Below are 25520 nucleotides of genomic sequence, written 5' to 3'. Positions count from 1 at the left end.
ATTCCCTAAACCCGGGAATTCTTACTGCATCATTGATGATATTTCTTCTACTTGTTAGATTTACATGAACACGTTATTTGCAGTTTCCTACGACAAACATCAAAATATATACACTGTAGCCTACACCATTTAAATAATATGCCGAAACAAGAAACTGAACAATAGAGAAAGATACACACAAATGACATAGTTGTTTTTGGACAAACGTTCACAGAAAAACCCAATGCGGGAAAACCGATGCAACAGATCTTAGGGTTTTTATTATTAAGCTGAAGTATTTATGAATGCAACCACTGGATGCCTTCTCGACAATCCAGTGACAGAAAATCACTTAGCAAAAGTAACTGGTGAGATTACCTCACTCTACACTGCAAGTCCCCGCTAATTTGACCGCTGAACCAACGAGTCCCCAGCTACTTCTGCGTTGCCCATGCGTGGGCCAGCATCAGCCTCTAGGGCCCTGCGTCAGCTCAACTAAGAATCGATTTGACCTCAGAAGCCTTTTTCAGCCTTCCCTGCTCAGAAACGTCAACCTCCTTAGCAAACTCAGACTTTTGCGCTGCGCTGCGTAGGGCCTGTGTGAGCCCTTCCTGGCTCTGCATCACCCTCTTTTCCGTATATGCTGCCTCCTCTGTGTGTCTCTCTACCTCTTGTTGAGTATTCTTAGCTTTGTAGAAGATCCTCCAGCCAAAACTCCCTCTGCCCCTCTCTGCGTGATCACTACAAATCAGTGCGTTGCCTCTAGCTTCAACAATTCGATCTGACTGATCAACTCTCTGTGCGTTTTCCAAATGACCCTCAAGCCTCCTTAAATAATCTTCTCGTTGACATTCAACGGCTCAGATTCAAAGCTAATCAATGGCTAAGATCATTTCTTCTTGATCCTTGTCTTCTTCTAGAAGTTACACCCATAGTTAGATTAATACCCATCAATTATTTTAATTTCCTAAGTTTAGACTTAGGGTTCCATTAAAAATAATTAATTATTTTAAGAAAACTGTCATCGGGTGGAATTTCCCAAAACACTTTATGGGTTCTTTGGAATACATGTGCCCAAGCTTCCCTGCAAAATTTGAAACTTAGAGCACATCTGATGCTACCAGAAATCAACACTCCCTCTTAGCGAGGAATGTGCTCTAGCAATGCCTCCCACTGAAGCATCACCTTAACTTTATAACATCGTCCTCTGCACTGCTGATGTTTGACCTGTTGTCCATCAACCACTGCAAAAAGTTAAAACACTACATTTGTACTGCTACTGACTCTGCCACTATCAACATTGCATCCTTATAGCAACTCTGTCTGAAATTATGCATCTATGCTGCTGCTGGCACTGTCATTGCCAACTGCCTTTGCATTGCAAACTGCTTCAACTACTGCATCAGCAATGGAAAAACGTCCCAAATTACTGAACAAGTGTTCAACATAGATGCATCTCGATGCTGAAGATCTGACTACTGCTAGACCGACGCTGTCCCTGTGAAGCCACTGTGTTGCTGCTACTACTGCATTGTGCCTCCCTGCACTGTTGCAACTTTGCACTACGCTGCTCAAGCTTGGCATTCTAGCCATTGCATCTGTCACTCCAACACTCCTCTGCACCATCTGACACTTTGTCTATCCTACTACTCCTGATCTGGGCTCTCGTAGCAAGGAATTGATCTAAGAGGTGGACTTGTCAAGGATCTTGCCCAACTACAACTCCAAATCAACCCAACTCCCTTTTAAAGGTATCTCGGTTGTCATGGCGAACTCCTCCTCCTCGATCTTTGCTGGTGCAGCCTTCAGATCGTGCTTCTCATCTTTGTCCTTCTTCCTGAGAGGACATTGTGTTACATAGTGACCCATCTCACCACACCTGAAGCATTTTATCTTCGAGACGTCCTTTTGCCTCCACTGCTCCTGCTGCCCCTTCGATGCAAGGGTTTCATTCTCATCCTCCTCCTTGGGCTTCAACCCACTGCTGTTGCTTCCGTCAAGGTTGCACTTGACTAGATCTCTCCTCAGCTCTTCCTGCTTGAGAGCTGCCCACATATTATCCCAGTCTGGCAAAGCTGCCCTTCCCAGGATGCTCTGGACAAAGACTTTCCACCCTTTTGAGACTGAGTTTAGGGCTAGTCTCACCATCTCGGAACCTTGAGGTGTAGACCCCATGGCTGCTAACTTGCCTCGGGTATCCTGAAGTTTCATGAGGATCATGTGCTCCCTTTTCTGCATCTGTGCAAATCTCAATATCTTCTCTAAGTACATCTTCTGCTGCTCGGAAGATCCTTGATATAGTGTAGGCAACACATCCTGCATCTCCTTAGCAGTCCCTCTGCTAGTGATGTGACAGACTACATGATCCTTTACACCCTCGAGGATCATTCTCTTTGCCTTCTCCATTTCTGCCTTGTACTTCTTCAGTGGATCTAGATCTGTAGGCTTAACCACCACACTGTCGACATATGTCTTAAGGGAATGCTCATCTAAAAGGAATGACATTCTTGCCTTCCAGATGACATAGTTGGATGCTCCGTCCAGTCTATCCTGATCTCTCAAAGCACTGGTTGCCATCTCTTCCATGAAAAACTGTCGAATTGCTCCTCTCTGCTTCTTATTGTTGCTGCTCAACCAATAAGAGAATGAACTCTTTGGCGGGAGGTCTATTGAGGAAAAATTCTCTCACTGTGCTTCTCTTCTCTCTTTTGATGCCTTTCTGCCCAGCAAAAACGGCCTACAGAAAAACTCCGTCCCACCAGCTCTTCCTCACGTTAAGGCTCAATGCTGCTCCCTTTGCCACGACAGCATTTCGATCTGGAAGCCCTTCCTTTTTGTCGACTCACTCAAAGAGAGACTTTCCTCGAAATTCAGCCCTCCTGGCCTGGACTGTGCAAACCCTCTGGAAATTCAAATTGCTGCCTCCTACATCTATTTTGATCTCTATTTTTGCTCAGCCCTAGGTTCTCTTGCAACACTGATGATATTTCTTCTACTTGTTAGATTTACATGAACAAGTTATTTGCAGTTTCCTATAGCAAACATTGAAATATATACACTGTAGCCTACATCATTTGAATAATACGCTGAAACAAGAAACTGAACTATAGAGAAAGATACACACAAATGGCACAGTTGTTTTTGGACAAACGTCCCCGGAAAAACCCAATGCAGGAAAAACCGGTGCAATAGATCTGAGGGTTTTTATTATTAAATTTAAGTATTTTTGATACAACTATTGGATGCCTTCCCGACAATCCAGTTACAGAGAAAATCACTTAGCAGAAGAAACTGGTGAGATTACGTTACTCTACACTGCAAGTCCCTGTTGATCTGGTAGTTGAACCGATGAGTCCCCAGCTACTTCTGCGCTACCTCTGCATGGGCTAGCGTCAACCTTTAAGGCCCTGCGTCAGCACAACTGAGAATCGATTTGCCCTTAGAAGCCTTTTCTAGCCCTCTCGGCTCAGAAACATCATCTTCCTCAACAAACTTAGATTTCTGCGTTGCTTTGCGTGGGGCTTGCATGAGCCCTTCCTAGCTCTGTGTCACCCTTTCTGCCCTTTGTGTTGCTTCCTTTGTGTGTCTCTTTGCGTCTCTGCTGAGTATTCTTGGCTACGGAGAAGATCCTCCAACAAAAACTCCCTCTGCCCCTCTACGTGATCACTACAAATCACTGCGCTGCCTCTAGCTTCAGCTATTTGATTTGACTGATCAATTCTTTGTGTTTTCCAAATGACCCTCAAGCCTCCTTAAATAATCTTCTCGTTGACATTCAATGACCCAGATTAAAAGTTAATCAATGGCTAAGATCATTTTTGTTTGATTCTCGTCTTCTTCTAGAAGTTACACCCACAGTTAGATTAATACCCATTAATCATTTTAATTTCCTAAGTTTAGACTTAGGGTTCCATTAAAATAATTAATTATTTTAATAAAACAGTCACCGGGTGGAATTTCCAAAAACGCTTTCTGGGTTCTTTGGAATATTGTGCCCAAGCATCCCTGCAAAATTTGAGACTTAGAGCACATACGATGCTACTAGAAATCAACATCATGGAGCCTTTTCAGAGTCAGTTTTGGAGCTGGATTAGTGGCGGGTGAAACAAAATTTGTCTCACTAATTATTGTGGTAAGTTTCCCCTGTAGTGGATTGCTAGTTTGTGCATCCAGATTGTACTCATATTTTCACTGCTGCATAATAATAAAAACCCTCTTGTTGCACCGGTTTTCCCAGGTTGGGTTTTTCCGGGGACATTTGTCCAAAAATAACAGTGATTTTTGTGTGTGTGCGTGCTAGTATTTTCTCAATTTCCAGCGCTGTTATTTCTATAGTATTTTATTTGTGAAGGTTGTAGTGTGATTTATTCAGTATTTGTTGTAGAAAATAAATTGTTAAAATTAATTAACAATTAGAAGAATAATTAAAACCCTCTTGCTGCACCAGTTTTCCCAAGTTTGGTTTTTCGGAGGACATTTGTCCAAAAATAAGGGTGTCATTTTTATGTGTGTGTGCTAGAATTTTCTCAGTTTCCAGCGTTGTTATTTCCGTAGTATTTTATTTGTGAAGGATGCAGTGTGATTTATTTAGTATTTTTTGTAGAAAATAAATTGTTTAAATTAATTAACAATTAGAAGAATAATTTCGAGTTGCTGCAATAGGATTCCAGTTATGGAGTTTTCACATGGTATCAAAGCGTGAGTGATCAACTGAGAAGCTCAGAAGTGGAGAAGAGAATTTCGCTGCTCAATGGGAGCAGCAGGCTGAAATTTTCTCGAGGCAGTGTAGTTCCTTGATAGGCAAGTCGAGTTGCTGCGACACAAATTCGATTTTCAGTTGCAGGGTTGCAGAAAAGTTGAATTGCCTGGGATTGTGATTCCAACAATTAGAGAGAGCAACTGCAACTCAGATTTTCGTTGAGCAGATTTCTGGTTGGATGCAGATGGTTTTGCAGCAGCAGAACCAACGTTGGGTGGAAGGGAAAAACACACACAACAGAGGGAAAATTTCTCTCAGGGAACTTCAAATCTCAGAATTTCGATTTTTCCAGGCAGATTGGCAGTAGTAGCTAGCACATTTGTGCATTCCAGAAGGGAGTGGGAGTAGCAGAGAAACAGCCAAGCAGAAGGAAAGAGGGAGTTTTCAACAGTTTTTGAGATGGAGTTTTCAAGGGCGAAGCGCTTGATCTTGGATGGAGTTCAGTACCATATTGTCTCACACATAGCTGGCAAGGATACTGCCAAAGAGATGTGCGATGCCCTCTACACGCTATATCAGGGCACTTCTGAGCAACGGAAGATGTTCCTGGAAGAAAAGCTAAGATGCATTAGGATGCAGAAGGGGGAAGGCATAGATCCCTTTGTCACCAGGATTCAGGAGGTTCGAGACCAACTTGCAGTTATTGGGGCAGCGCCTCAACCAATAGAGCTAGTGAGATGGACACTGAATAATGTCTCTGAGGAGTGGGAAGTTTTTGTCCAAAGTATATTGGGCAGAGACAAGCTACCAGATTGGGACAAGATGTGGGCCGATTTGCAGTAGGAGGAGTTGAGGCGAGCTTTGTTAAAGAGCTCCATCAATGGAAGTAGTATAGCAGATCGAAGGTGGTGAAGGAGGAGGAGAATGTGGCCCTCGCATCAAAGGGTCTCAGTCAGGGGCAAGGGGAACAAAGAAGGAAGAAGAAGGACATGTCAAACGTCAAGTGCTTCAGATGTGGTGAGCTCGGTCACTATAGCACGCAATGCAGGAAGAAGGACATGTCAAACGTCAAGTGCTTCAGATGTGGTGAGCTCGGTCACTATAGCACGCAATGCAGGAAGAAGGACAAGTCGGATAAGCACGACCAGCAGGCAACATCAGCTGAGATCGACAAGTTTTCCTCCAGGTTGGAGGAAGACTTCGCGATGTTGGCAACCATACCTTTAGGGGTGAGGTGGGGTGACTTGGAGTTGTAGCCCTAGAGAGCTACAGATTTGGGCAGGATCCTTGAGGAGTCCACCTCATGGATCATTACCTATATATGGGGGCCCATAGTATTCAGTAGCAGGATGGATCAATGGCAGCTGATGCAGTCAGTACCAAAGTGACAGTTGCAAACTAGTAGCAGTGAGATGCTGAGGAGTGCAGTGCAGTGTTGACAGCAGAGCAGGTAGCTCAGTGTAGAGTTAGCAGTAGCACAAATTCAAGTGACAGTGCAAATGCTAGTAGTAGTCAGAGACTCGAGAGATAGATGCATCTTACTGAACACAATTGATTCAGTATTTTGGATGCTTCTCAGTTGCAGTAGTTTTATTTGCAGCAACAACAGATGAGAGGGATCTTACTGAACACAATTGATTCAGTATTTTGGATGCTTCTCAGTTGCAGTAGTTTTATTTGCAGCAACAACAGATGAGAGGGATTTGCGTTTTAGATGCAGTATTGGCAGTGTCAACAACAACATAGATGTAGCATCAAAGTTGCGCAGTAGTTGGAGGGCAGCAGCCAAATATCAGCAGTGTGACAAAGATGATACAAAGACAAGGTGTTGTGGGAGGGTGTGCAGCACTAGTGAGAGAACACAGTCCTTGCTAAGAGGGAGTGTTAGTTTCTATAGCATCAGATGTGTTCTAGCCACGTAATTTGGTGGAGAGGCTAGAATACATGAGATCTCCAAAATCCATAAATCATTCCTGGAAATTCCACCTCGAGATGACTTAATTAGATTATTAACCAGTTTCTAAAATATTTCCTAAGTTTAAATTTAGGGAATATGGTTAATTAATCAGAATTAACTAAGTCAAGGTGTGAATCATGTAGAAACTCACACAGATCGACTCCAAGATGATCCTAGTCATTGATTAAGATTTAATCTTGGCCGTTGGTGTTAGTTTTTGTAGCATCAGATGTGTTCTAACCTTCAAATTTTGTGGATAGGCTAGAATACATGAGATTTCCAAAACCCAGAAGTCGTTCCTGGAAATTCTGCCTAGAAATGACTTAATTAGGTTATTAACTGTTTTTTAAATATTTCTTAATTCTAAACTTAGGGAATATGGTTAATTAATTGGTATTAATTAAGTCAAGGCGAGAATCATCTAGAAACTGACACGGATTGATCCAGAGATGATACTAGCCATCGACTATGTTTTAATCTTGGCCGCTAGTGCTCCAACATAGGATTATAAGAGGAGGTCGATGTGGTGATGGAGAAAACACTTGTGAGGTTCAATTTCCGAGCAGATCGATTTCCAGAGTAGCAACAATCAGTTTTCAGAGAGAGAGCTAGAGATCGAAGTAGTGAGAGAGGGGCAGAGACGGTGAAGCCAGAGGAAGATTTCTAGATCCGATGAGTGCAAGTGCAAAGAGTCAGAGGATCTGATGGGGGCAAAGAGGCAGAAGAGCAATAGAGAGGTTAACACTAGGGCAACGCAGTAGCCTCTAAAGGTAATTTCGATTATGCTGGGGAAAGCCAAGTTTTAGTGCCAGAAGCTAGACAGAGGTTCTGGGGGCCAAGAGAAACATTTTCCCAGACAGCAGTAGACTAGATGGCTTGAGGAGATACTAAGCAAAGAAGGGATTGCACTAGGGTGACGCAGAGCTAGCGTAGAGGCAGCTTGGACGGCTCACTTGGAGCTGCAGTCAGAGCCCGGATTTTCCTGTGGGGTGAGGAAAATTCCTCACTAGATTTTTGCTAGTATTTCCTTTGTAGGATTGCTAGTATTTGGAATCTATATTGTGCTCAGATTATTTCACTGTTGCATAATAATAAAAACCTCATCTGCTGCACCGGTTTTCCCATGTTGTGTTTTTCCGAGGACTTTTGTCCAAAATAATTCTGTTATTTTTATGTGTATGTGCTAGCATTTCTTTCAATATTTGCTGTAGAAACAACAAATAAATTGTTAAATAAAATTAACAATCAGGAGAATAATTTATAGTTGTTGCAGTAGGATTCCAGTTTGAAATTTTCACATGGTATCAGAGCGCAAACTCCCAAGGGCAGTGCAGTCATTCTGCTAGGAGGCCGAGTTACTTGTGGAGGTTCGATTTTCTGAGGGGCAGAAAAATTTGATCCTACTAGATTGAGTGATTCCAGAGGCTGAGGGAGCAGCCCAAATTTTTCATTGAACAGATCTCTCGCTGGACACAGTGGTTTTTGCAACAATTTGCTAAAGCAATGCCAACGTTGGGTGGAAGGAAGAAGAGCACACATGGAGGGAAAATTTTCCTCAAGGAACTTCTAGTCTCAAGAAGTTCGATTGTTTCTTTGCATAGCAATAGTCGTTGTGAGCAGATCTTCTCACTCCAGAAGGGAGTGCGAATAACAGAGCAACAACTGAGGAGAAGGAAAGAGGATATTTTCGACTTGTTGTTGAGATGGCCACTGTTGAGCTTTGTTATCAAGACAGGTGTTGAGTCTTGAAAATGTCATTTATTTCCATTACACTTTCACTATTATGTCCATTATATCACCTCCATTTCACCTCCATTTCACTACTATGTCACCACATTCATTCCATTTTCATTATCATTGGGCCACATTTATGTTTTTCCAATCTTTATTAATTCTAAGCCTTTTAAGTGAATTTGAGGTTAAAAATTAGGAAATAATGTGCATATGCTTATACCTAACAAATGGGTTGAGATTGTTGACATGTGTAGGTTGAAAGGAGGCTTCTAGAAGACCCTTATGTGGCACTCTAAGGCCAAATTCGAATTTGAGTGGAAAGAATCATGGGATCATGAGGATATGTGTCACATCTCCTAATTGTATTGTAACTCTAAGAAGACGTGTCTTATCAGTTCCTATTTTGATTAGGACTCTAGAGGTAGAGGGAGAGATTCATGGACTCTCATTAATGAGATGGCTTCTCATCTTTTTGTATAAATAGGAGATATCTCTCCTTCATTTGTTAGCTTGTAAGTCTTTTAGCTTGTGAGTTCTTTAGCTTGGAGTTTGTAGTTCTTCTTTGATGGCTTTTGAAAGCTTTGGAGAACTTTGTTGTACTTTGTAATTTTGAAGAATTTGAATAAGGCTTTGATGTTCTCAACATGGAAGGAGATGTGAAGTAGATGTCATGGAGCATATTAGAATGTAAGGTAGAGTAGATCTCATTTTGTAAATTTTGCTTTGATTTCATTATCTCATTTGATTGCTTTCAAGTTTGATAGATTAGATTTTTCATTCATGCAATTTTAATTCATGCAAGTGTGTTCAAATGGTTGATTGTAGACTAGTAATGCACATAGCTTTTTAATGACTAATGACATGATGGAATTATCTTGTCTTTTTGCTGATTTATTTTCTTAGTTCTAATTCCAGCACTGTTTATTTCTTTCAGTTTTGTTTTGTTCATTTACTTTTCTGCAAGATAGATATTAGACTGTTCATGTCATTTTCAGTTACCTTCGATAGCCAGAGCGACTCAAATGGTGAGGGATTGAAGTATGAATGCGTAGTTTGATATTAGTTTATTTTCTCTACAAGATAGTTATTGAATTGCGCATGTCATTTTCAGTTACCTCCTATAGCCAGAGCGACTCAAATGCTGAGGGATTGAAGTATGAATGCGTAGTTTGATATTAGTTTATTTTTCTACAAGTTAGTTATTGAATTGCTCATGTCATTTTCAATTACCTCCTATAGCCAGAGCGAGTCGAATGGTGAGAGATTGAAGTATGAATGTGTAGTTTAATATTAGTTTCATTTTATGCAAATTAGATATCAGATTGCTCAGTTTATTTATGATTACCTCCTATAGCCAGAGCGAGTCGAATGGTGAGGGGTCAGAATATGACTTGATGTAATATGATTTAGTTTACTTTGCTTACAGTTTTTGAATTGCTTTAAGTTCAGTTTTCTTTTTATACAACAGCAAGGATACTGGGTTTCATAGTCACTAGCTCATTGTTTCGTTGTTGCATTCTATTTTGATTGAAGTAGCTGCATATTTACACTTTTGTTTAAGTACTAACTCCATCAATAACATGTTTTAAGATCTTTTGAAGTGCTAAGTTTTGGAAATTGCCATTAGGGACATAGACTTTGTCTTGAAATCTACATCCATACTTGTCCTTTAAAAGTGTTCTTAAGATCTTAGAATAGGATTTCTATTTGCATTAGACACTTTAGGAAACCAACAAAAACAAAACCCCAAAACAAAATAAAATCTATAAAACAACGAAGTAAGAAAAAGGTTAACTAAGCACATATGGTGCACCACACTTCATCTGTTTATGATACCCGGATTGATAATTTATGTAGAGTAATTTAAGACGTTAAATTGACTAGACAACAGGTTGGATGGGGCTTCCAACTATGTCATTTGGAAGGTAAGGATGTCCTTCATTCCAGATGAATTTGGCCTAAAAACATATATTGATGCAGTGGTAGTAGTTCCCAAGGATGCAGATCAACTGAAAGAGTACAAGAAGGAGATGGCATGGGCGAAACGATTGATCCTAGATGGAGTTCAGGATCATGTTGTTTCACATATAGCTGACAAAGACACTGCCAAGTAGATGTGGGATGCTCTCGCCACGTTGTATCAGGGTACTTCTAAGCAGCGGAAGATGCACCTCAAGGAGAAGTTGAAGCTCATCCGGATGTAGAAGGGGGAAGGCATCAACCCCTTCCTCACCAGGATTCAGGCGGTCCGAGACCAATTGTTAGCTGTTGGCGCAGAGCCTCAACCTACAGAGCTTGTGAGATTGGCACTCAACAATGTTTCCAAGGACTGATAGGTCTTTGTCCAAAGCATATTGGGTAGAGACAAAGCTACCAAATTGGGGCAGGATGTGGGCTGACTTGCAACAAGAGGAATTGAGGTGAGATCTTCTAAAGAGCTCCATCAGTGGCAATAGTAGCGGACAGAAGACAGTGAGGGAGGAGGAGAATGTGGCCTTCGCATCTAAGGGTCCCAGTCAGGGACAGGGGGAGCATAGGAAGAAGAAGAAGGACCTGTTGAAGGTCAAGTGCTTCAGATGTGGTGAGCTTAGTGACTATAGTACCCAATGTCCTTTCAGGAACAAGGACAAGGAGGAGAAGCAGGACCAACAGGCAAGTTCAACAAAGAACGATAGGCTTTCCTCCAGGCTGGAGGAAGACTTCGTGATATTCGCCGATATACCTCTAGGAGTGAGGTGGGGTGACTTGGTGCTGTAGCCACATAACACTATAGATGGGAAGGATCCTTGAGGAGTCCACCTCATGGATCAATACCTTGCTATGGGGCCCATAGTATTTAGTAGCAGGATGGATTTGCGACAGTTGATGCAGTCAGATGCCAGAGTGACAGTTGCAAAGACTAGTAGTAGTCAGATGGTAGGGAGCGCAGTGCAGAGTTGGCGGCAATGCAGTTGGCATAGTGCAGAGTCATAAGCAATGCAGATTCTTCAGTGACAATGCAAATACTAGTAGCAGTCAGAGACTCAGGTGACAGATGCATTATATTGATCACAATTGATTCAGTATTTTGGATGCTTTTCAGTTGCAAATGTTGTAGTTGCAGCAACAACAGATGAGAGGGAGTTGCAGTGCAAATGTAGTGTTCGTAGCAGTTCAACAAGGTCAGCAGCAACACAAATGCAACATATATCAGAGTTGCACAGTGATTAGCAACGTGATAAGAGATGATGCAAAAATAGGGTGCTGCGAGAGGGTGTGCAGTAGCACTGGAACACATTCTTCGCTAAAAGGGAGTGTTAGTTTTTGTAGCATCCAATGTGTTCTAGCCTTGAAATTTTGTGGAGAGGCTAGAATACATGAGATCTCCAAAACCTAGAAATCGTTTTTGGAAATTCCACCTAGAAATGACTTAATTTGTGTAGGTTGCAGTGTGATTTATTCAATATTTGTTGTAACAATCAACAAATAAATTGTTAAATAAAATTAACAATTAGGAGAATAATTTCTAGTTGCTGCAATACGATTCCAGTTTGGAATTTTCACAGTTGGTGCTCCAACAGTGGATTATAAGAGGAAGTCAATGGGCACTTGGAGAAGATAAATGAGAACACCAGAAGTTCGATTTGCTTAGTAGATCGATTTCCAGAGTAGTAGCAGTCAGTTGCTGGAGAGACAAAGATCGAAGCAGTGAGTGAGGGGTAGGGACAATGAGTCCGGAGGATAATTTTCAGATCCGAAGAGTCAGCTATAGGCGGTCGAGTTTCCTCAGTGAGGTTTCGCAGAAGCAGCACAGAAGCTTCAGAGGTAGAAGTTCGATTTGGCTAGACAGAGGGTTGATTCAGTTGTTGAAGATCGGGAAGATTTCTGGAAGAGATCAATGAGTCTTTCTCAGAGGCTAGATTGGGCAGACGACTTGATCAGTTGCAGTTCCAGGCAGAGTGTACCAGTCACTGTCCAGGCTTAACGCAGAGGTTGATGCAAGGGTTTCGTGGAGCCCATTCAAAGCCAATTTTGGAGCTGGATCAATGCCATGTGAGACAAAATTTGTCTCACTAATTATTGTGGCTAGTTTCTCTTTTAGTGGATTGCAAGTTTGCGCATTCAGATTGTACTCAAATTTTCACTGTTGCATAATATTAAAAACCCTCACTGCTGCACCGATTTTCCGAAGTTGGGTTTTTCCAGAGACATTTGTCCAAAAATAATGGTGTCATTTTTACGTGTGTGTTTGCTAGTATTTTCTCAGTTTCTAGCGCTGTTATTTATGGAGTATTTTATTTGTGAAGGTTGTAATGTGATTTATTCAGTGTTTGCTATAACAAATAAATTGTTAAAATTAATTAACAATTAGAAGAATAATTTCAGTTTTGGTATTTTCACAGATAAAGGGGTCTCAAGGCCAAATGCCATGGTCAAAGGGGTAGCAATGATGAGGAGATCCACATGTTGGGGATACCAATGTGAGGAGGGAGAAATTGTTAATGCATGATTTACCTTGGCTTTTGTTTTTCCACCCCTCTTATTTCTTTTTTCCTTTTTTGTTGATTTGGTGTAGCATCGGATGTGCTCTAGCCACAAAATTTGGTGGAGAGGTTGGGGCACATAAGTTCTCCAATACTCAGAAAGAGTTTGGACAGATTCTAAATAGATTAGGAGATATTAAAATAATTAATATTTTTAATGGAGTCCCTAAGTCTAAACTTAGGGAAAATAAAATATTAATGTGTATTAATATGGATCTGTGTTAGAATGGTCCAAAAGACATGGATCAAGCCAGATCTAATCTTAGCTGTTGATTAGGGACTTAATCTCGACCGTTGAATCTTCAACAGGAAATGTATAAGAGGAGGCTTGAGAGTCACTTGGAGATCACACCAGATGATCAGTCATTCTATTCTCTAAAGCGGGGTTTTCTAAGAGAGATAGAATCAGTGATTGGGAGAGCCACTGAGGGGCATTGAGTATAGAGGAACAGAGAAGGCAAAGATTGTGCCAGGAGAGCAGCGCAGCAGCCAAGGAGGGTGATGTAGAGCCAGGAAGGGCTCATGCAGGGTCACGCAGAGGCAGCCAAGTGCTACGTAGAGCACTAGAGGGGCTAGCGTAGTTGACGCAGAGGCTCCCAGAGCTGACGCAGGGCCTCTTGGGGTTGACGTAGGCCAAGAAAGGCTGATGCAGGGCTAGCGTGAGATAGAGAGGGGCTGACGCAGTCCAAATTGGGCAAACGCTGGGGTTGCAGGAGCAGTTTTATGCTGAGGAGCTGCCGGAAGGGTTTTCTGGCATTTCAGCTAGGAGATTTCTCTCAAATTGTGAGGTATAGCTGCTAAGGAAGTTCTCTATTGGGTAGGCCAGTTACGGCACCCAGATTGTACTCTGATATTGCTTAATAAGAAAACCCTCAGATCGCTGCACCGGTTTTCCCGCATTGGGTTTTTTCAGGGACATTGGTCCAAAAATAATGGTGTCATGTGGTGTGTTTGTTTTTGTTTCTTTTAGTTGCTGATCTGTAATATGTTGAGCATGCATTGGTGTTTATTTTCAGTATTTACTTTGTAAATAATTTGTTAAGGAAAAATAACAAGTAGGTAGGAATAAATCATAAAAGTGCATGAAGGGTTTCTAAACTAAGTAAATTTAGAAACTTTAACATTTTCTTGATTTCTCTTTATACTAGTGCTCGAAGCTCTAGGGAACGAGAACATGTAGTGTATGATGTATAGCAATGGTTACCCCCTTAAAGGTGGGTTAGTTCATCACCCACTAGGGGTTGGGACGTGCAAGGGTTCGTTTTTATGATGTAATAGGGAAACATTGGCCCAAGAATCGGTTGATGGCCATGTGATAAGGGGTAGAGCTCATGTTTGGTTTTTGCCCAGATGCTAATATTAATGTTCCAACTGTGTTTCGTATTTTATAATTTTCTCTCTTTTGTTTCTTGCTTGTGGCCATGATATCCTTTTTACTTTTCTTTAAATTGCATCAACCTCTAAGGCAATGTTTCCAGACCCACCCAGATATGTGGACAATGGGAGGGGGCGTGCTAGCACCTTGTGGACCCAAAGAGGAGAGATTGTGTATAGGGCTCGTAATGTGCGGAGGGAAGTGATAAATATGGAATAGGAAAACAAGACTACGCAATCAAAATTGGGGTTTCTCAAGTAGTGCCCTTCCTAAAGGCATGGGCCAATAGGGGAGGTCCCACTGGACTAGGAATGAAGATTAACCCCCCATTTAAGGTGAAGGAAAAAAACCACGGTCAAAACCTTTCCTTCCTCCAAGCCACCCAATAATTCATGCCAAATCCCTGAATAAAAAACAAGCATAAGCCCCTGAATGCACAATTAATAACATACCTTTTGGATCGGATTGCCCACCTTCTAACATATGCTCTTGATAAATGGGCAAGGAAACATATGACTGATGCAGGCGGCGGAGATAAAGTGGCACATCGCATCAGCTACAAGGTGGCTGTCAAGGGCTCTTGGCTACTGGCTGGAAGAAGATGAATAGGAAAAAGTTCTCCTAGGGGTACCCACTTTTGGTGGGTAACAGTACTAACAAAGAACCAGTCTCAAGAGCTTAAATGAGTTTAAGAGAGCTTTGATACCACCTAACACAGGTGACCATTAAAAACCATATACATGACCACTATAGGAATTTAGCCTCTGCCCATAGAGCACACAACTACTTGTATGCTAGCATAACAGAAATTTTAAAACTAACAAATACAGTGAGGAAATTGAGAATTTCACTGGAGAGGAGATAATAGACAACATCAAATTTCATTTTTTATTCACATAGACATCAAGTTGTTCTTACAATCAATGTACAATTCTATTTTGTGCTATGCCTCAGCATATGCACCCTGTTTCACAATGGATACAACTAGTTGTTCCTCTTCTCCTTTGTTCTAGCATCCTCTTCCAGCTTCATGAACACCTTGTTTCAGTGTCTTAAGCTCCCCTCATTTTCATTGCCTCCTTCCCCTTCTTTTTGCTTCATGCTCTTAAAAGATGGTTGGAAAGCTAAATCGTCACAATGGTTTGACTTTCTCAGCCGTTTCCTAGTCTAGTCATCATTCCTTCATATGCCAAACAGTCACAGTGGTTTGACACCCTGGCTAATTATTATTTTCTTGTCTGTTTCTCCAGCTAATCATAACCTCTTTGTTTAGTTTCCCCCACTAATCAATACTTCTTCGCACAAGTAGTCCACTGATTCACCATGAACTCCTTGAGACACTTGGAATCATTGCAAGTCATGATTTGCATTATTTGAAACAAAGTTGCAGCACAGAAAAAACATTCGTGTCGCAACAACACAATGGCACGGTGGTGTTGCAATAGAGGTATTGCAGCAATGTAATAGCAAGGAGGTGTTGCAACAACGTAACAGCAAGGTGGCGAAGGTGGTGTTGCAGTAGAGGTGTTGTAAGAATGGTGTCACAACAACATTACAGCAAGGCAGTGTTGCAGCAGAGGTATCACAACACACTTATTCATCTTTTAGGCTACCGACTGAAATCGGTTGATGTGGATTGCCTTTGGCCAAGGATGCTCTTGCATCAATCAAGCAATGCATTCATCCCTACACATTGATTAATTATTTAGTTGGGAACCATAATCTTTCCTTCCCCACTCTGTTTGGTGTCCTAGTACACAGCAACAACATTGTATGCTTGACATGGTTCTGATCTTTTCATCTTCTGGTTTTTGTATCTGCAGTACTTTTACATTTCTATTGATTAATGAGTTAGCTCTTTCTATGCTTTTGTTATAGTGATGGGAGTTGGTTTTGCACTGCCACTATTTATTCATTGGTTGTACTTTTTGAATCCCATTTACCGTGTTCCTTTGTTGGACATAAATTAAATTATCTTATATTGTCTCATCTACTTTCTTTCTTTTTTCCATAAAGATGAAGGTTTGTTAGGAATTAAAATATCAACAAGAGGTCAGATTGGCAGAGATGGGTAAATCTTTAAGAGTTTCGTACCTCACTGGCCAAGGGCAAGCACACGGGTACGTTCAAGCTTGCTTGGTTTCTCCTTAAAATAATTCCTTTCCAACCATTCGACCTCTCTTTTGAGATTCTTAGAACCATTTCCCTTAAACGATCTTTCTATAATCGTCATTTACATGCCAGTCAATCAGAAGCTTGTTTGCTTAATGCTTTTATTAGGATTTGACATGACCATCATGTTTCAATCACTGTTAAAGTGCCGCATTAGAGTTTAAATACGCTAGACTGCTGTTGTATGTCATTTTATAATCTTCATCGTACCCTTGTGTTCTATCTTTGAATTTGATCCATTAGATGCGCTGGTAAATTATATAATATGAGGTATTATCTAGTGATTGATCACATTCACTCTTTTAATGCTTTAGTTTGAAATGTTAAATTCAGTGCCCTAATTCCATATTATATTTTATGTTGATTGTGACAGCCGCTTCTGACCATAGATGTTTGGGAGGTAAGTCAACATGCAGAGTGATTTAAGTATGTAGAATTTCTTTTCAGATTTAAATTGCACCATTTAGATCTTATCCATCACCACAATGTTTGAGATGTCACCAAAGTTTCATATCTTTTTAAACTTGGAGAAAGCATGCCCCATTAGTTTTATGCTATTAAAGTTGTTCAACAGTAGAAATTTTTCCTTTGCTGATGAATTCAAATTGCCCTCTTTATGCTGCAGCATGCGTATTACCTTGACTATCAGGTTAGTGTGCAAGACCAGGAACAAGCTTTTCAATGGTCAAAGGGAAGTTTTAACTTTTGTTTCGATGTTATTTCAAGGTATCTGCGATAACATTTTGTCTATTGTGTGTTATGGCAACAGAATCGACGGCCAGATTACATATCGACATTTATGAATGAGCTTGTTTCCTGGGACGCTGTCAATGCTCGGCTTGATCGTGCCAAGGCTTCTGCAACATGATTGGTTTCTAGGACTTTAGCTTTTACATCTCCTGACAGTTATGATCTGTATAGTTTCCTATGACGGGTTATGTACATGAATAATTTCAACTAAATGCAGCTCTGTGGGATGAGTTATGTGCATTTCAAGAGCACAGTTCTAGTTGATGGAGCAGGGGTATACATGGAGAATCTTATAAAATAAACAATACCTCTCATGGTTTCTGCATTTTTTTTGTTACAGAGATGATTCTTCTTGAAAATTTGGTTCATATATTAGAACTGAGTAATAATGCGGCAAGACAAATAACAAGTGGTATTTACTTGGGCTCTGTTTGGGTTTTTTACATGCTAAGGGATTGCCCATTTATATAGAGTATGAATGTATGCCCCGGTGGTTAAATTATCCTGCTTTTCAATTCATTATAATACGGTGCAATGAATTGGTATTTACTTGGGCTGTGTTAGGGCTTTTTACATACCACTGATTTAGCCAGGGGAGTTAAATCAACCTGTTTTTTCATTCACGACGATGTGGTTTATATGATTGATATCCCTGAAAATTCTTCATGAAAGGAATGGTGTTCTATATGTAATGGCGTACTTATATTAGGGTTCGCAAATATATAAACGGGACAATCTTTTTGTAGATAACCTTTATGTTTTATCCATACTATGGTTTTTTATTCTAACAAGTTGGAAGCCTGTGGAGATTTTCATTTTTTCAATTGGATTTTGGCAGTATTGCAAGTTAGTGTTAGGAGGAAAGTATTGTTGTCCTGTATATTGATTTAATATTTATATTTAATGATTGGACATAAGGATAACTACACCATTTATAAGTTTTAAATTTAACAAACCACATAAATAATGTACGGGAGATATTTACTCTGAATTCATAAGCTAAAAACTTCAAAATATGAAAAATTATATTTTTCTTCTTTAATATATAGAATTACAATCCAAAATACAAAGAGCTCTAAACACACTATGGATTGGACATGGTCATTTGATACAGTTTTCTATATGTCACCTTTCCTTTCTCTGCATCTTCTACTCTTGTTTTGTTCAAGTTATAGAACAAAATTGGGGGCTAGAGAACTGAACCACTTTTTCTCTCTTCCATTTTGAATATAATGAGAGTTTGGGATAACTTTGGGTTTTATGATTTTCCCTCCAAACCTTTTAGAAAAATACACACACATTATTAGGTGATGTAACTCCTACATGATGCTATGGAGGATAAAATTGATAACCTTTTTGAGGGTGCAACTTTTACATACAAACTGTAGTTTAGGATACTCTTATTTTTATATTTTATATTTTGTTAGAAAGGTCTCTTTGAGCTTGATGAAGAATATTACTATGTTGTTTTCATTAGGGTTTTCCACCAAAAATGTTGTTTAAACCCTAAAATAGTGAATTTTTAATCCCATCCTAGACAATTCAAGATATTCTTATAAATTGTGTAAGAAATTGTTGACCCATTCTCATGCTTCATTCACAATACTTGCTTAATTCTTTCATTTTTCCATTTATTCACAAAAAAGGCTATGTTTCCTTTCCTAGTAATTAGAGTTGTTAATGCCCCATATTTAGTTAATTTTTCAAAACTAGTGCAAAGGTCCATTTCTCTTAACTAACCTCTACACTTCGGGCTAATTCTACCTCCACACTAGTACTTGACAAATTTTTCATTTATGTGCGGGAAGACTCACATGCCCATTTTTCTGCACAACCCTCTCCTTTGCTCATTCCTTCCTTCCACGCCTTGCCTACCTCTGCACTCTCGCATCTTTGTGCATCTAAACATTTTGCACCACAATATTGCATATTCATATAAGGAAAGGTTTATTCATGTATAAGCCATACTCGGTGAAATTCCCGAAAGAACCTTTTTTTCTCTCTTTGAGGCCAATTCAAGGTATCTTTAAGAGAGCTCGATCTTCAAGATAAAGGCTGGCAATATGGTGTTATGTGAATCAAATCCTTTGTATTTCCATCAAGGATGTATCTTTGTCAATTCACTCATAATAATGATTCTCGCATGTCTTGATGAAGGTGGTATATGACAACGGGATGTTTTGGTAAATGACATTCATGAATTGAACCTTTAAACAATGAAAAATCTCCATAATGAAACACTTAACTTATCATGTATATCCAAGTGCATTGGAAGAATAAAGGAATATTGTATCTTTGTCAATTCACTCATAATTATGATTCTTGCATGTCTTGTTGAAGGTGGTATATGATTAAGAGATGCTTTGGTAAACGACATTTATGAATTGAACCTTTAAGCGACGAAGAAGCTCCATAATGCAATATTTAACTTATCACGAATATCCAAGTGCATTGGAAGAATAAAGGAATATGGTATCTTTGTCATTTCACTCCTAATTATGATTCTCTCATGTCTTGCTAAAGGTGGTATATGATTAAGGGATGTTTTGGTAAATGAAATTCATGAATTGAACCTTTAAACAACAAATAAGCTCCATAATGCAACACCTAACTTATCACGTATATCCAAGTGCATCGAAAGAATAAATGAATATGGTGAGCAACAGGAAGGTCTTTTGTAAAAATGCTACTAACTTTTTCACCCACCAAGATAAGAACTTCCATTGGTAAACAATGTACAAGTGGTATTTGAATTTGACACTTGAGTAGAAACTAAGAATACAATCTAGACCATTGGCCTAACAAATTTTGGGTGTGTCGCTGCAAAATCTAGCAGGCCTTGGAGAGGGGTACCCTACAATGTTATAATTAGACGAAGTGATAACAATGGGGTAATGACTCACTATCACTGTAAAGAAAACTCCTTGCTCTTTATGGACTTTCACCAATGGGAGGAGTCCCAATATGAGGTCAACTATGATGAATACTTTAAGAATAAGGGTATAGGATGACTGATAGGCTTCCAAGGAATGACTCAAGTAAAGTACAAGGCTCCAATCAATAAATGAAGACAATTCACTCTCCTGAGAGGCCAATTTTGTGCAACACAAGACTTAGGGGTTGATTGATGGGTTGATAGTTGGGATGGCCAAAGGTTAGGGTAGGAAGAAAGGGTTTCCCTCAATGTTTTCCAATAAGGACAAGGCACATGAAACCCTAAAAAAACCCCTAAGTTGAATCTAAAATCGAATTAAGACTTTCCCTAGGGAAAAGAAATAGAGAAAAGAAAATTATAGATAGAATCAAAGTGAATGTCCACCAAAAGGAAGGATATTGTGGCAACCACTATCCTCTTGATGTTTATATTCTCCAACATTGAAATTTTTTCTTCCCTAAGAATTTGCACCAAGCCCTAGCTTGGCCACTTGGCCTTAAAGGGGTTGAATTAGGTCAAAAGAGAGAACGAAAAATTTGTGGATAAAAAGTTGAATTGATCACCAACAAGGAAGGCTAATGCCTAGTCTTAGGGTTAATGAAGTCTATGGGTTCTTAAAATTGATATAATCTTGCAAAGGAGTAAGGATATTTTGATTCCTTAACATCAAAACCCTAACTATCACCTTTGTGAGAGATCAAACTTCACTTGGTAGAGGTAACACAATATCACCAATGAGATTGCCATTCACACATTGTTAGAAAATTATATATTACGGAGCAATGGAACACATAAAATATTGCAGAAATATAAACACAGAAAACGCACAAAACAAGAGAGACACAGATATACGTGGTTCACCCAGTTTGGGCTACGTCCACCCCGAACAGCCAGTCCTTCCTTTCTATTATCCAGCAAAATGAAGAGATACAACCTACAGCAAAACCGCTGTAATATCCTCTGTTTTCTCTCACAGTCTCACCTCTATGTTTCTCGCTCACCGAATACACATCTATATTACAGCCTCAAATACAATGCCCTCATATAAAGAGAGGGGTTGCCTTCTAGGGCAAAAAACCCTAAACTAAACATAAGTTCTACCGTCAGATCATCCGCTTAATGAACGGCCCAGATTGACTAGAATTTACTATACTTTTACAAGGCAATTTTACAGCTGTTTTTAGCTTCGGGGGCGCTGCCCCCGAAACCCCTCGTCAGGGGGGGGCTCCCAAAAGTCCCTGGACCCCCCACGGCAGCGATTATTTTACGGGCGGCAATGCCGCCCCATTTTGAACTGGGGTCCAATATGCCGGTACTATAGAAGATAATCAGGCTCCACACCCAACACACATCATACTAAAAGTAATACATGCAATAATGTGACCTAGTTTTCATTCAATTGATATTCAACAAATAGCACACAAAATTTATCGTCGATCATTAATTCATTCCATACCTTAGACATAAAATCAGAAATTTGCAGTAAACATGGCACTTACAAGACAATATGCATGAAACAATCCAATTATATATCCATAGTGAGTTCTCCAAAGACAAGAACAAATGCTCAAGACAATTTTTGCTCCATAGATCACATCTTTACCATTAGAACAAGAGGTCGAAATCTCCAAAGAGGTTGAATTCACGAGTCCAAGTGATGATGAATTTAAAAATGATCCTTTCTATTTATATGAGGCGGAATAATGTTTGATTAGCCTAAAATCCCATAGGAAAAACAAGTAAAGTCACAATGATACATTGGGTTACAAAACAACCCACTAGCCTAGACCAAAAATAACATGATTTTCCTACGTGTGAGTTGTAGGGCTAAAAATGCTTATGTAATCCATACATTAAGCTCTATGTAGCATGTATTGAGGTTTTTGAGTGCCAAACAACGTGTAGAAGCCTATAAATATCAATCCTTTGAGAGTTGGCCCTTCGGTCTCTGTCAATACTCTTCTGTGGAACCAAAAATCGAACTTGGGGTACCAAATGTGGTCTCATGGGTCTCCAACTAATCATAATGTCAGTCTCTGCTCCAATGTTGGGAGCTTCCAAGGTGGTGTTATCCCTCCCATGTGTTAAGGTGTGAGACCATCCCCATTGTTAATTTGGTAGCTTAGGGACAAATTCCATCTTTTAGACAATCTTCCTCATCAAGAAAGGCCCCTCCTAGCCCTTGGAAGAATTTAATTTGGTTAAAGAAAAATATATTTTTAATATGGAAACCCTCATGTGCACAAAAGCATAGATCATCCCAAAAAGGAAATTGGATAGCGTTGGATGGTTATAAATAAAAGTCAAGTGACCCTCATATGGAGATCATTATCAAGCATTCTTCTTCTTATTTCTTCCTTGGTTTGGCTCGCACAAGTTCATTGTGGTTTGTAGATATTGGTTCGTACATGTTAGAAATTGCAGGGTTTGAAGCTCGCACGAGTAGATTAGGATTTCGTCTGTAGCTGCAGGGTTATAATAGGGTATTTTCAGTTGTAGTCGCACACATGACATGCATCTCCCTGCGATCAGAACATTTTAGCTGCACACATGACCGTTAGCTCCATGTGGTCGAGACTTAGGGTTTTTCTGACACTTGACCGTAAATTCCGACAGGTGACTGCATATGTTAACAATTGACTACACTTCTGAATCATGATTATGATTAGTATTATTGTTGGGTTCGTCTCTTGGATATTTTCCAGTTGGTTTTGCTATATAGTCTTGTGAATGAAGACATGGATTATTGTACTCTCTCTTTGTTGAACATTTTATGACAATCTAATAAGAAGAATTTAAAAGGGTTTCCCCCCTTGTGGGGTTTTGCCTTGGTCTCCGACCAATCTTGGGTGTCTCTATGTGTGCATATGTTTCTTCTATTGTTCCTTTATGTTCTGGTGCATTGATGACGATATTGTTCTTTCTATATAATTGCATATGTTGCTAATGATGTTATGATGCTGTGGGATGAATTCAATATATAAATGATGAAATGCAAATTATCTAAAGCAAAAAAAAATATAGCCCTAAGAAAAATTAACACTCATTTGGACCCTGGATCAATTATCATCCCTCACAAAGTGCTAAGGTTGGTTGGGGGAACCTAGGTATAGGGGAATCATCCCAAAAGGTCATCAAATATAGGGAAAAGCACTAGAATGTTATAGGTGCTAGAGGTGCCCAAGGGTGTGTGTGATTCTTTATTGTTTCTTGGAGTCTGATGGCTCTCAATACCTCACTTATGGATGTCAATATGCTCCTTTGGAGGCTTGGGTACCTGTGGGTGAGGTGCCGAGGTCATGGTTGTTGAACCACTTGGTAATCACAACATAAAGTCTAATGCAAGAAACCAATCACTAAGTACAATATTCATTTTTGCAGCTAAGTGAACCAAGCTTGAATGTAAATGGTTATTTAATATTTCAAATGAAACTTCCCTTTTGAAATTGAGGCTTTGAACTCGCAATGGCGTTTCCTCCCTAGGTAGGAGTGGCTAAAGGAAAATCCTATTAGGTGTTTCCAGCCCCCAAGGGGAAGCAACATTTCCTCAGTTCACCCTTCAATCAATAGATGTTATGTGAATTGCAAACACCCCACCCCACATTTACTTGCTTTTACAAGCTCATCAGGGTAAACATGAGCCGAGTGCTACTATGACATGACTTGACCTCCAAGTTCCAGTTATGGAAGTGAGGCCTACAAGCTGGAAACAAACAAAAATCCTTAAGAGACCATAGATCACGTAGGAGACAAAAACCCACCCCAGGTGATCAATCCCTAAGCTAGAACTCTTTTTCACGAGGTTTACTCTCCAACCATGTTGATTTCTAGTAGCATCGGATGTGCTCTAAGCCTCAAATTTTGCAGAGAGGCTTGGGCACATGTATTCCAAAGAAATCAGAAAGCATTTTGGGAAATTCCACCCAGAGACAGTTTTATTAAAGTAATTAATTATTTTTAATGGGACCCTAAGTTTAAACTTAGGAAATTAAAATAATTAATGGGTATTAATCTAACTGTGGGTGTAACTTCTAGAAGAAGACAAGGATCAAGCATAAGTGATCTTAGCCATTAATTAACTTCTAATCTGGGCCATTGAATGTCAACGATAATATTATTTAAGGAGACTTGAGGGTCATTTGGAAGACACACAGAGAGTTCAGAAGATAGAATTTCTAACACAGAGCAGCTACTGGAAGAGAAATTCGAAGTGAGATTTAGTAGAGAGGGGCAGAGGGAGTTTTGGCTGGAGGATCTTCTCCGGAGCCAAAGATACTCAGTAGAGAGGTATAGAGACACACAAAGGGCAGAGAGGGTGACACAGAGCTAGGAAGGACTCATGCAGGCCCCATGGAGAGCAGCACAACAGTTTCCAGTGCCAAAGTCCGAGTTTGTTGAGGAAGCTGAAGTTTCTGAGTCGGGAGGGTTGTAAAAGGATTTTAAGGCAGACCAATTCTCAATTGAGATGATGCGGGGCCTTACACGCTGACACAGGGACAACTGGGGAACTTGAAGTTCAACTGTCGGATCAGCCAGGACTTGCAGTGTAGAGTGAGGTAATCTCACTAGTTTCTTTTGCTAAGTGATTTTCTTTGTAACTAGATTGCTAAGAGGGCATCCAATAGTTGTATTCAGAAACACTTCAGCTTAATAATAAAAACCCTCAGATCTGCTGCACCGGTTTTTCGCCTTGGGTTTTTCTGAGGACATTTGTCCAGCAATAACTGTGTCATTTGTGTGAATCCTTTTCTATTGTTCAGTTTCTTATTTCTGTTGACACCTAATCCTCTGCGATTGGGTGAATTTGGAATGTGAACAGTCATCAAGAAGATGAACTGATCAATCACATTCATGTATATAACAATAGCTACCTAATGAAATAAATGAATCAGTTTTTCTACCAAGTCTGGAGTTACTCCTGGCCTGACATGGTATCAGAGCCAACCCTTTTTTTAACCTTTGTGCCCCTTGTAACTCCTCTGTTTGCCATATCCCCTCAGGTCTGACGTGCTGCCACTGCCTCTGTCCTGACATGGTGAATGTTTGAGATTCTTCAAACTGAGGCTGCGTGAATGGTGGAAGGAGCCATTTCATTTTTCTGAAAAAAAAGACAGTAAAACTTTCAGAATTTATCGTTTCAAATTCTGTGGATGCCATCGACCTATTTGTAAATTGTTCAACCTCATCTTCTTGTGACATCGTACCATCTTCCCCGAGCTTGTTTTTGGAAACACATTCGCTGGAAGCATCCTCGTAGGTGCTCTGATGTAAGGGTCAGCCTTCAGTGCTTCATGTGCATATTAAGCGACATTGTGGGAGATGGCTCTTCCTTTGGAATAGCAACAGTTATATGTTATAGACATTTTTGTGCCCTACAACTCCAAGCATGAAATTTC

The 25520-nt window shown here is 40.0% G+C and overlaps 1 protein-coding gene across 8 annotated transcripts in view; it reads left to right on the top strand.

Moving 5' to 3' along the window:
• Positions 1–17738, top strand: part of LOC149256596 (superoxide dismutase [Fe], chloroplastic-like) — a 156818-nt gene extending 139080 nt beyond the window's left edge. For 2 of the 8 annotated variants that reach the window (XM_089460794.1, XM_089460790.1), the window contains 3 exons: positions 16813–16839; positions 17065–17088; positions 17209–17738. In XM_089460794.1, coding sequence (XP_089316920.1) covers positions 16813–16839; positions 17065–17088; positions 17209–17307 — 150 coding nt within the window. In that variant the 3' untranslated portion in view covers positions 17308–17738. Of the gene's footprint in view, positions 1–8623; positions 8839–16283; positions 16314–16812; positions 16866–17064; positions 17089–17208 lie in introns of those variants that run through there. The other 6 variants (XM_089460795.1, XM_089460792.1, XM_089460791.1 and 3 more) reach the window with 6 other exon arrangements.
• Positions 17739–25520: the final 7782 nt, after the last annotated feature.

Source organism: Pinus tabuliformis, chromosome 7 (genome assembly GCF_031772625.1).
Source record: "Pinus tabuliformis cultivar Carrire ecotype Pingquan chromosome 7, CPIR1, whole genome shotgun sequence".
NCBI classification, from domain to species: domain Eukaryota; kingdom Viridiplantae; phylum Streptophyta; class Pinopsida; order Pinales; family Pinaceae; genus Pinus; species Pinus tabuliformis.
Note: the sequence above shows the minus strand (reverse complement) of the source record. Positions and strands in the feature narration are given on the sequence as shown.